At 35.4% G+C, this 13,199-nt stretch overlaps 1 protein-coding gene across 1 annotated transcript in view; it reads right to left on the reverse strand.

Annotated features, from left to right (window-relative positions):
- The window catches only part of kiaa0930 (KIAA0930 ortholog), a 33,453-nt gene that overhangs the window by 11,601 nt on the left and 8,653 nt on the right, over positions 1-13,199 (reverse strand). The window contains exon 3 of the mRNA XM_042403153.1: positions 4,477-4,625. Coding sequence (XP_042259087.1) covers positions 4,477-4,625 — 149 coding nt within the window. The remainder of the gene's footprint in view (positions 1-4,476; positions 4,626-13,199) is intronic.

Here is a 13,199-nt window from a genome sequence, read left to right on the forward strand (position 1 = left end):
GATGATGGACGTCTTTATCACACACAAACAAGATGAACTAAATCAAAGATCCCTTCTGTCTGCTGGAACAGAATGAGTTATAATGGTCTTGTATTCGAGGAAATGCTGAACAACGTCTGCTGACATTATGAGATTTTAATGTGTTTTTTTTTAATAAACTACCATCAATTTCACTGATATTTGTGAGTTTTTTTGTTAATCTTTTTATTTTTAGTTATTTCCACATGTTTTCCTTTTACGTATTTATCTGATTCATCAACAAGGCAACAAACAAACGTCCAGTATTTATAACATTTCATCACTAGTTTAGTTTTGTCTTTTTCATCTATATTCATATCATCAGTCGTCTCGTCCAGTCTGCATAATGTAGGACAGAAAGTACTTCTAATATTCAGATGTTTTATTATTTGCACTTTTAATCTTAATGAAAAAGGCAAAATCTTTAATAATAATAATAATAATAATAATAATAATAATAATAATAATAACAATATTCACAGAGATCTGAATCATTTAAGTCACTTTTCAAGCAAAAATGCCAAAGATTTGATGGTTTCAGGTGTTTTAATGATTTAATTTAACAATTTTTCTGCCTTTTTGTTTTCTTACATGATTGTAAATAAAATTCACATTTAATTTACAAACATTTAATGACATATTTTGCTCCAGGATATTTCTACAGATATTTTCTCACTGTTTTTTTAATGTTTTACAGACCAAACGATTCATTTATTAATCGAAAAAATGTATAAAATATCTTTTTAAATATAAATAATAATGAATGATAATGAAAATAAGTGTCAGTTGCAGAACTCTGTGTGTCCCTTTTTAACTGACCTCCCACAACAACAACAACCTAAAACAACAGTTCCTGGCTTCTGTTGGAGACTCTGCAGGTGTTTCTCGCTCTAAACGGACGTTTTGCATGAAATTTGTTGTAGATATTCCTGATTCCAAAGAGACAGATCCTCTCCACATGTACAGTCTTTATTCCCGCTGTAGGAACAGAAATGTAATATATATATATATATATAAATATATAAATGGTTCAGAATCAGCTGCTCTTCCTCTTCGTCTCTATTTAAAAACAGATCTGATGAAGGTCTGTGTCAGACGGTCTACGGGGAGATACAAGGTCTCCACATGCCAGGATTCATATCACTCACAGACCATTTAGAGCACAGGGAATGGTTGCCGTGGTTACGTACGTGTGTGTGTGTGTGTGTGTGTGAGGGCGATGACGGGGACGGGAGGAAGCTGATCGACGTCTTTCACAAATAAAAAAACAAAGCAAACTGATTTTTTTCACACGTTCGGCGTGTTTTTGTGATTCTGCACGCGAGCAGAAAGTAACATGTGAGAGCAAACCGCTGCCAGAGGGAAGTGGAAGAAAGACTTTGTTCTCTATTTTTACTGCACATACTTCAACACTGACATCCATATCTGAGGAGAGTGTTGAAAACAAACCATAAAACTCAGCATACAGAGAGCAGTTAGTTAGAAACTTTATGGTTCTGCAGGACAGAGCAGCAAACATTTCTTAAACAGCATTTCCACAGTTTGTCCACCAACTAGGGCTGCAGTCTGCTGGTCGATTAGTTGGTCGATATGCTCTCGTCCGACTAAATTCTCATTGGTTGAATCATCTCCGTGTTATTTTCATAAGGAGAAAAGTGCTACATCAACAGCTTTCCAGGATTAATCCTTTATTTCCTGCGGCGGGAGGAACAGACTAACAAATTACCTGTTTCACCCAATAACCAAACTAAAAGCTTGTGAAAAAAGATGTTTTTAAAGGAAGACAGATAATGAAAAGATAATTACTCGCCACCTTTTTTTTGCCTCTAAAGCAAAACTCTGAACATCCTGATTCAGGATCTGTGAGGTTTTTTTAGACAGTTGAAGTCTAGACGGAGGCCTGAAATGTGGACGTTCTCTGCTAGAGCTCAAAATAATAATAATAATTTTCATTTTCATCATTATTACATCTTCAAATGTCTCTGTTTGTTTGAGCAACAGTTCAAAACTAAAACCAGAGAAAAACAGAAAATCTTCACATTTTAGGATCTAAAGTCAGCAAATATTTGGCATTTTTGCTTAAAAAAAAAAAGACTAAATGGATTAGTGGATTAACTAAACAGTCTGTGACTGACTCGAGTCTGAAACCCTCAAACAGTAAAATAACCTCAAAGTGACTGAAGCTCGTTTCTCCGGTGTGATGAAACGGAGACGATGCGAGCCGTTAACCCGACCTGGCCGCCGCGAGAACAACAGAGCGTAACCGTGGCAACCAGGGACGGAGGCGAGGACGATGTAGGACAAACTACAAATAAAAAAAATAAAAAAAAGGCAGACAGAGAGACTCGAGTGTTATTCAGAAAAATCTAATTATAACGATGAGAGAGACGAGGAACACGGAGCTAAATTATACATTTATACACATTTATACATTTTATATTTATACTTTCAAAAAGGTCTGACAAAAGTTTTAACATCAGTCATTTGTCATTTTTCTCTTTTTTCATCTTAATCTTTAATATTTTGTCTTCTTTCCATGTTTTATTTTTTAATTCAAGCTCAAAATTTGTGTTTTTTTTACTTGTTTTGAGCTTCAAATGCTCAGTTTAGAAATAAACTGCAACATCAACACTGCAGAAGATGAATCTCACATATATGACACATTGTTTTAGGGATTCTTTTCCCTCTTTGTTGACTTTCCTTGGATTTGAAGAGGCTGTAAAATACATTTGAGTGTCAGAGTTGTTGACCAGGAAGTTTGTTTTTGGTGTTTTGCTGTTATGTAATTTAGATCTAAAGATGAAACTCAGTCTGAAGGACGATTTAAAGACAGAATTATGAATATGAATCACCTGAGCGGGTCGCCACGGTGACGCAGAGATCGTCTCTCTGCTGCATCAGATATTTAATAAAAGCATCTGAACACAGGAAGTGACCGAGGCCTCTCTCTCTCATCCCCATAAATAAGATCAATACAGTCTCGGCGTCAGATCTGATGTGCAGATTAAAAGGCTCAGCAGACAAACAGTCGCACCGCAGACGCTTCTGTTCATGAAGATGCATATTTAAAAAAAAAAAAATCAGAAAGCTGCGTTCATACATTTAAATGCTCAGATTGTTTGGAGCGTGAGGGCCGAGCTCGGGGGGTCAAACTGTCCCTCTGGATGTTCTTCATCGTCGACATCGAACGCCGAGACTCACTCGCTCCGACGGTCTGATCATGTTTTATTTAAAAAAGTTGTTGTGGAGACGTTCAGGATCTATTATTTACTGACAGAGAGAGAACGGAAGAGACAACAGGAGCTTTTTATTCATATATTTCACCTCAAACTGTTTTAATTTGAGTTTTTTTTCACTGTATAATGACGACGTCGTGTGTTTTATGAGAGGAAATCAGTTCACATTAAAGGTCTGAAATAGTTTCAGCCGCAAATATATTTTTAAGAGACTCATATTTGACCTTTTTACAGTGTTTGTCTGGTTTTCTTTTTGTTCTATTTTAGGAAATCATCTTGTCTTAAATGTAGGTCAAACATGGTAATGCTGGGGTTAATAACAAGTAAATTAATTAATCAATTATTGTATATTATGTTTTTTTTAAAAGGGAATATCTGCATGGTTTAAGGGCTTTTCAAGGGATAAAAATAATAAATAAGATGAAAGACCTCCTTTAATAAAGCGGTATCACTCGCAGAAAACCCATTAAAACTCTTTAAAATATTGTATATTAATATTTCTATTAATCAATTTAAGGGGTGAACCCCAAATTTGAGGTTAATTAATGGATATATTAATGGATTTCTGCTTGGATTAAGGACATTTTAATCCATGCAGGTAAAAACTTCTCAAAATTGACCAAATTTCAGAAAAGCCATCGATGAATAATCAACATAGAAAAACATTTTAAAATGCTGAATTTTTCTTTTAATAGTAAAATTAAGGCCTTTCAAGGACGGAGAAACATGTGATGTTACTTGTTAGATTAAAAAAAAAAAGGTAATTAAATAATCTTTTAAATAATTAAAAGATATAGAACTGTAATGAAAACCATTAACTTATCTATTCTTTAATTAAAAATGCCAATTAAAGGGTAAATTAATGGAAATGTTATGGTTTTATAGTGTGTGTTCCTGGATCTCAGCATTTAGAGAAACTTTCTATCATAACTGATCATTTATAGTTGTGTAATTGAAGGCTGACTTCCTGTTTTTTTCTGCTGAGTTAATGATAAACTGCAGGACTGAACAAACACAAGTCTAATATTTAACTTGTTAACTCCGACAGTTTCTGCACTTCTACAACCTGCAGTCACATGATCACTGACCCAGAGGAGCTGAGAGGAAACACCGATGAATGATGAGGAATCAAACCCGTAGCCTCCTGGTTCACACAAACGACCATAAATATGTGTGTGTGTGTGTGTGTGTGTGTGTGTGTGTGCGGATTATTCTCGCTCACCTTTTTGCCCTCGGCGTTGTCGGTGCTGACGTAGGCGAGCTTCCTGCGAACGTAGAACAGCATGTCGTCCTGCCGAGGAGCCCACTTCTCCATGAAGTACGTGGAGAACATCCAAGTCCAGAACACGATGCGGTCATCCTTAAAACAACCTGCAGGACACCGAAACAAAGACAAATACACAGAATTAAACAACATGGCGGCAGCTGGATCTTCGTCAGGTCAAATTTGAAGGATCTTTTAAACGCACAATATGTAATTTCAGCTGCTAGACGTCTCAATCAAAACAATAACAACAGACGGAGTGTGATGACGGTGTGAAGTAGCAAGGGATCATGGGAGTTGTTGTCTTCGTTGTTAAATAACCAGCTTCAGCGGGATAGGATTACTCCAGTGTTCATCAGTCGGGATGTTTTTATCCGCAGAGGTCTCCTCCTCTCCAGAACAAACGGACTCGGAGATTAAAATCGTTTAAATATTAATTAAAGCTGTTTTACCTAAAAAAAAAAAAAAAAATCAATATTTCTCTGACGATGTTTGGTGACCACCGGACTTCCTGGAGGGGCTGTTAGCCGAGCTGCTGCTAACGTTTGTCCAGTTTATTTCTCTGATAACTTAAGATCCAGACGTCCAATGACTAAAATCCTTCTTCCGGCTAAAAGATATAGTTAAAAACCACCTAAATTTATCATGAAAATGTGTCTTAAAACTGAATAAAAGTCCATTTATAACAGTTTGTGTGGAACAACCACAACGCCGATGTATTATCTTGTATGTGTGTAAGTTACTCTTTGGTAGACGCCATTGTAGCGGACAAACACAGCGCCGCCGTATGCATCTGGTGCGTGTTTACTCTTTGGTAGAGGAGGTATGACGCCATCGACAGGCGACCAAATGAAACGGTCCGTTACTTTGATTAAATGACAGATTTCTCTGGGTTTGAACATTGTTGGAAACATTTGGGATAATGTAAGTACACAACTCAACAACATATATAACATAGGTCTAGTTGTTTTAGACATTTTAATGTTTTAATTTTACTGGTGATTTTCCGGGTGAAGTCTGCATCCCAAGCGGACTCTCTGGAAGTCTGCAGGAAGTCCGCTTGATGAATCCTGGATTTGGACTTTCTGGAGCTAAATTTAGTTCTTTTAGATCGTTTACATGTAAAACCAGATGCAGAACTTTCAAAAAAAAAAAAAAAAAAAAGTACAGAAACTTCATTGAAGGGTTTACAGGCCTCCACAGAAGTTACATATAAAACACAACAAATATCCCCATAATTAAAGCTCCACATTAAAACACATCCTCACTGTGTGTTTAATGTCTGTGGAGGTAAAGTTTCCTCTGCGAGCTCTTAAAACGTTGATGCGGTTCAGTCCTGCAGCGTCTACTAATTTATTATTCCATTATTCTCTTCTGGCCGTTTCTCAAATCAGAAGCTATTTCTCTTTATGGGCAATAAAACAGCTGATAAATTATTCACATCCTGCTGGATTATTAAACTCACTCTTTTATTTTATTTCGAAAAAATGATTTGAAAGTATCAGGATATAAAAGAGCTGCACCGATCAATACGATCACACTCTCTTATCTCGACCACCCGCCCTTCATCACCTCGGGGTTGCTCTGCTACCTCTTTACAGGCCGACCGAGGCACCTGCCTGCCACCCGGCAACTGTTGCCAGGCAACCAGGCAGAGGATGACATGGCATTAAGTTAAACTTCCTGTCAGACCAGCTGCTTCTCTGAGGCGTACAGAGCAGAGAAACCCCCCGAAAACAGTCACATCCTTCAGGACCGATCAAACCCGATCACATTAATATTAATCTGATTAAAAGATAAACTTGGTTTGATTCCATCAGTTCAAAAACAATAATTCACCGTTTTCTTTATGTAGATACGTCGCTATTGTCTGTAATTGGTTAATTCCTTGGTTGGTTGCTCCAATCAGCATCAAACTGACCAGTTTAAGTTTAAGTCAGTATTGGACAACTTTTTATTTAACTGGGCAAGTAAAAACAGTTCTGGGCTGTTTTACACTGTTGAAGAGTCCAATACATCGGCTCACGTAAGACTTATAGATTAATCTGTTTGTCTGTATTTTCTTGATTAATTGATTAATTGTTGAAACACTTTAATTTTTATTCTTTTTCATGAATGATTATGTCGTTTACTTGAGATTTTTAGCTGTTTCCTCTCTTTTAATGTTTTTCTTGTTTGCCTCCTTTTATTCTACGCATGTATTCCTGTTTAATGTTCTGAATTATTATTGCTACTATGTTTTTTTCTTTTATCATTTGTTTTTTTTATCTTTTCAATGTGAAGCACTTTGAGCTGCATTTTGTATGAAAGGTGCTATACAAATAAAGTATATTATTATCATTATTATTATTATTATTATTATTATTAGTTGTTTGATCTATAAAATGTCAGAAAATGGTGATAAATGTTGATCAGTGTTACACAAAGTCCAAGATGACGTTCTCAAATGTTTTGTTTTGTCCACAACACAAAGATATTCAGTTTACTGTCAAAGAGACTAAAGAAACCAGAAAATATTCACATTTAAGAGGCTGAAATCAGAGAATTTGGTCATTTTTTTGTACAAAATGACTCAAAGCAACCAATCAATTATCAAAATAGTTGGCGATTAATTTAATAATTGGCAGTTGATGGACATTGGTCAACATTTTCTGACATTTTTTTTAGACCAAATGATTAAAAGGAGAAAATAATCAGCATATTAAAATCAATAATGCAAATAATCATTAGCTACAGAGAGGAAGATCAAGAGGAATGTCTGCTTTGTCTCTATAATGTGGGAGAAAAACATTGTGTATTGGCATTTCATTCAATTTCACACACAGAAAGTGAATTAGGTTAATTTAATAGAAGACTGTGAGGATTAACCTTGTTTACTTTGATCTGCTCAGGCTTTGATTTCATTGTGGAAACGCTTGAGCTGAAAGAGAAGGTCATTTGTTGAAATTTACTGTCACTACAAACATTTCCTTATGATTTATTTAAATCATTATAACTTGGTTTCCATCCATAAAATTCACAAACACGCTCTTCTAAAGTGATTTTTCAGCTTTTTAGCTGTAATCTCAAATGTCAGTTGGGTTTTAAATGAGTTTTTTTTTTACCCCATAGCTCCTTAGTTTCATTTCAGCTCTCTGTAAAAAATCATGACCACAACTGAAATTGGAGACTCTCCGCTGTTCAAACATGAGTGATCAGCAGTGTGAACACCTTGTCAGTCTGCTGCAGTGAAGCTGTTCACATTTCACACTTAACAGCAGCCAACAACAGCTCTAGTTGCAGAGAGGAAATGACCTCTGGCCTCCGTCCAGTCAGATTTTGGCGTGAAGCGTCGTCTTTTTGGACAGAGGTGAGTCAGAGAACACAACCTGCTGGCAAACAGAGGAGGAGAAGCTTCCAGAGAGCTACAGCCGTCACTGAATACCAGAAGATTTTTTACATTTTTGAATGGAAATATGTGTTATAGCTGTACTTGGGCGGCCACGGTTCAATGGGTGGATACATCTTGTTCCAAATGTGATGATGACAGCACTAAAATAGATTGGTGAGGTATTTTATCACAAATCTACGGGATTAATCTCCCAGTTGATCTTGAAATGTTCCTGTTAGGTAACTTAACCAACTTAAACAATCATCATGGCAACGCTGTTAAACTTACAGAAATCTTACTAAATTATTGCCAAAAAATGTGTGACACTAAATGAAAATTATAAGACTGTCAGTTTAAATGTGTATTACAGAAATCAATAATTCTCTACAATTAGACAAAAAATGTTATAAATGTTATGTTAAAAAATGTTTGAGAAACAAACTTTATTACTGTCTAAATGTTTATTTTCACTTTAGTTACTATTGTCTTGCGTAATGCTTTATTTTACAGGTGTTTTAATTTTATATCAATTTAGGTGTAATTTACAGGTATTTAACTTTTTTTTTTAGGACATTTTACAGAGAGGGTGATGCAATTTGGTACAAATTCTGATAAAAATAGAAAAAAGTGTTCGGCTGGTCTAGTTGGTCAGTGCCCACTCATTATATTTGAGTTGTTAATGTCATAATAACTTAATAAAATTTGAATCTTTACAATTCTTTAACTGACAGTAAAAAATGTACTTTTCACTGTGTAGTTTGGTTTATCAAACAATATATTAGCATGTTGGGTTGTTTCATGAAAATGATATACAAGTGAGCGTCTATTAACAATGTCAGTAACACTTAATTTTATGGATCCTTTACTTTTTACAGGAATTTAAAGAATTTTTTTTAAATTAAATTCCTAAAAAAAAGCTGCTGTGCTACTGTTCATTCTTAGGACATTTCTTTGAAAGAGTTATGTAATTTGACAGTAAATGTTAAAATACTCATTATATAGAGTTTTAAGAAAGAATCTTATGTGCTAATATGTAGTTTGACACACAAAACCACACACTGAAAACTAAGTATTGTCTGTCAGTTAAAGAATTGGTAAGAATCTAATTTAGTGAGGATTTTTGCAAATTAACAGCTACATATGAACCCAAACATGAGTAATTACCGACTAAACTCAACTGTTTTGTCTTTTGTACCAAACTGCACCCTTTCTGAGAAAAGTCCTCAAAGTTTACCGTTCATTCACACCGAAAATTTCCAGGAAATTAGTATAATATTAAAAAGGACCTGTAAAATAATGTGTCTTCTTTTTTCTTTCTTTACCTTAGTTGCATTAGCTGTTTTGTATTTCATGTGTATTGTTGTTTTGCATGTAAAATATTCAATTTTGAAAAAAGTGAAAGAAAATATTTAAAAACAAGAATTGATAGTTTTTGTGCTTTCTAACTGGCGCTGTCTCATTAATATTAAAAACCCTCTCTTGACCCTTACAGTCCGCTGTAACCAACAGGCTAACATATTTGACAATTTCTACTTTCTCATTATTGTCAGTTTCTTTATTTGGGTAAAGTTTTTTTTTTAAGGGTGTTAAAGTCTGATATCCTCCACATCTCTATGTTCACGTTAGAGTGCAGCCATTCTGCAGCAGCCTCAGAGACATTGATAAAAGTCCTGTTCTATTTATAGCTGCGTATCCCATTTTAAAAATACATCAACTGTGTTATGAAGCCCAGCGCACTATCACTCATCATCTGATGAAAGTGAGCTGAATCACTCCGAAATCTCTGTGTGTTGGCATCGGAGAGAAATTTCATGAGCCATGTTTCGGGCTTTTGTATTTTTCATGACAGTTATATAATACTTGGTGGGAGCTCAGAGATGCTCTGTCAAAGCTTCAGTGACCTGGATGAAAGTTTGACCTAAAGGGATGGATGGATGGATGGATGAACAGCCACTAAGGCTAAAGATGCAGAATCCACATTTATGAGTTACCAGTCTGTGATTATTATAAATACAGAGAGGTTCAAACATATTCACTAAAATATAAACTGAAATCTTAATCTCAAAGTCAGGCCGACACATACTGTATACAGATGGATGACAAATTAAAAGAAAAACCAGCATAAAGAACAGCTTCAGTTCTCCTTGTCATGGATTTTCAAAGTGTGTGGAACTTTACCGGAGGGATGAACTGAATTCTTCCAAAGGAACGTTCTCCTTTGGTGTTTTCATGATGGTGGTAGAAAGCGCTGTCACGTCACTCCAAAATCTCCCATAACTGTAGGTGCCACTAGAGCCTCCTACAAGACAACTAGAAACTAAAGAGCTACTAAAACCACCTAAAAGAAAACTGTAACCACCTACAGCGTCCCCAGAAACTCCTAAAAGACAACTACTACCCTCTACAGGACCACTAGAACCACCTAAAAGACCATAACAACCTCCTAAAGAACTACTAGAACCACCCAACAGACAACTATAACGCCTGAAGAACCACCTTAAGGACAAATAGAACCAGCTACATGTTCGACAGAATATCTGAAAAGACCACTGCAACCTCCTAAAGAACTACTAGAACCACAACTGTAACCACTTACAGCGTCTCCAGAACTTCCAATAGGACAACTACAACCCCCTACAGGACCACTAGAACCACCTTAAGGACAAACAAAACCACCTACAGATTCCACAGAACCACTGAAAAGACAACTGCAAACTCCTGCAGGACTACTAGGACCACCTAAAAGACCAATAAAGCCTATAGAACTACTACAGCCACCTAAATGTCAAGTAGAACCACCTACAAAACCACTAGAACTAACTAAATATCAACTAGAACCACCTACAAGACAACTAGAACCACCTGCAAGACACAAAATAGTTTTTAACAGGACAGCGTTTATTTTAATGTGTCAGATACATTTAATCATCATTTCACATCTAATGCTGCTATGCATTTAATTTTAGTGTGTACTGTATACGGAGCATCTTTGGCACAAGAATTTATTTTGGGATGAATTAAGTTTGATGGGAGACTTATGGGTGAAAATAAGTATTGGATCAGTCATGGTATCAAATTTAAATTCTTGGATCTGAATCGGGGCCAAAAACAGTTGATTGGGACATCCCTGCCTCAGTGACGCCCAAAAACATAAAAGGACTGCTAACACCTCCTTAATCACTATTATATGCTGCAAATAATGATTATTTTCAGTATCAATGAAGTTTTTTTTATTTTTATTCTATTGTTTTGTCAATAAAATGTCAGAAAATTGTAAAATTGTCCATTATAGTTGCCCACAGCCAAAGGTGACATCTTCAAATGTCGTTTTGTCCAACTAAAAGTTCAAAACCCAAAGATATTACATTTATCATCGTGTACGACAAAGAGAAGAATTAAATCGTCACATTTGAAAAGATGATACTTATGATACTTATGATTATTTGATTATCAAAATAGTTGCCAATTAATTTTCAAATCAACAAATCAATTAATCGTTGCAGCTCTAGACCTCCTCAATTATAGTAATTAAGATAACTGGACTCCCTATTCATATTAGGAATGCCCCATGACTTAATCTTCTGAGTTCTGCCTCACAGGCCATTCTTATTGTTTAGGTTTTTAAACACACTGATTTTTAATGTGCTTCATAGATAATCTGCCATGACTTGACCTGATGTAAAGAGAAGATTCCACGTTGCTGTAATCCATGTGACCTCCCGTGTGTCATGTGTTCAGGCTGAATGAGTGAATGAATGAATGTCATGTGATGAGGCCTTCAGGCTCATCTTCTTTGAAATCCTGCGGTGGAACTGATGACATGCAGCAGGTTGGATGAAAAGGATTCAACTTGAAGACGTCACACAGATGTGACAGTTGCCCTCATGGCAGCGTTGACTAATCCAGCATTCAGACTAAAGATTTCCTCTTTTTTCACCCCGTTTCTATTCTTTTGCTTCAGGCTGGAGGTTTTCAGGCAGACCTGAACCCACTAAAACCCCAAAATCCTGACCAATCCACCTAATCTAATCTCAAAGGAACAGTTGAAGATTTTGTGATTATTGTTTGGATAATTAATAATTCATTTGGTCTGTAAAATGTCAGAAAACAGTGAAAAATATCTTAAAAATTTCCTGAAAAATCCCTAAAAGTTTTTTTGTCCAACAAAGTACAAAACCCCCAAATACTCAGATTACAAATTTAACATAAAACAAAGAAAAGTAGTAGGGAATCATCTAATTTGAGGAGTTGGAACAAGGAAACATTTGTTGAAAAATGACTAACGATTAATCAATTGTCAAAACAGTTGCTCAACTAATCAATTAATAGACTAATAAAACGTGGTTCTCTGAGCAACCTGATTTTATCCAACATTTTTAATATATACTTTTATTGTCTGTATTTTTATTTGATTGTAATTCTCGTGTCTCTGTAAAGTACTTTGGTCAACATTTGTTGTTTTAAATGTCTTCTATAATTGACTCCACTTGACTAGATTAGCATAAAGACTGGAAACAGCTAGCCTCAAAAATCAAAGATAAAAATACATGTACTAATATTTCTACAGCTCACTCGTTAACACATTATATCTCTTTTAAAACATGTTTTCCTATTGTGTAAATCTATTGAAGATAGATATCATCAAACCTGGCCAAATACTGAAAATCCAAAAGTATCTGCATTTTTGCACAGTGTACACTTTAATTATCTTGCCTCTTTAATAATTTAGCACTCAACTTTTACAGTAATTCATTATCTTTTGGTATTTTTACCAGGTTGCACCATCCTGGAACAAAAATAGTCGTTTTGTTGTCAATAAGTAATGACAGTATAGTTGAATTTTATTGATTTTATTTCTCATTCGTTATTTTTCTTTTGTTTATACGTTATGAACGGGTTCTTCTCAGGTTCTGGCACTACTATCAGACCTGTGAATTTAAACCAACACTACATTTTGTTCATGTTTTGTCTGAATGTGAGATTTTACACTTTTTCTAGTCAGGACACATGAATGTTCAACAAACAGACTGCACAATGTAAACAGATGGGAGGCCTCCCGCTGTGGTCTCCTCCTGTCTGTGATGGCCTACAGTCATACTCACACATATGTGCATTCAGACTATACTATAATAATAAACTGTAACACAAACCGAACGACATGTAAAATGTTAGAAACTGGCAGAAATTATGTTTTTATGATGTTTTGGGGTCAGATGTGACAGAAAATCAGACTGTAGTTTTTTTTTTTTTTTGCTGTTTTGTTTTTTTCAGCTCAGCCACGCTGACGTCATCAAAAAATTCAGCAGGATTT

This window comes from Thunnus maccoyii, chromosome 23, assembly GCF_910596095.1.
Source record: "Thunnus maccoyii chromosome 23, fThuMac1.1, whole genome shotgun sequence".
Classification (NCBI taxonomy): Eukaryota; Metazoa; Chordata; class Actinopteri; order Scombriformes; family Scombridae; genus Thunnus; species Thunnus maccoyii.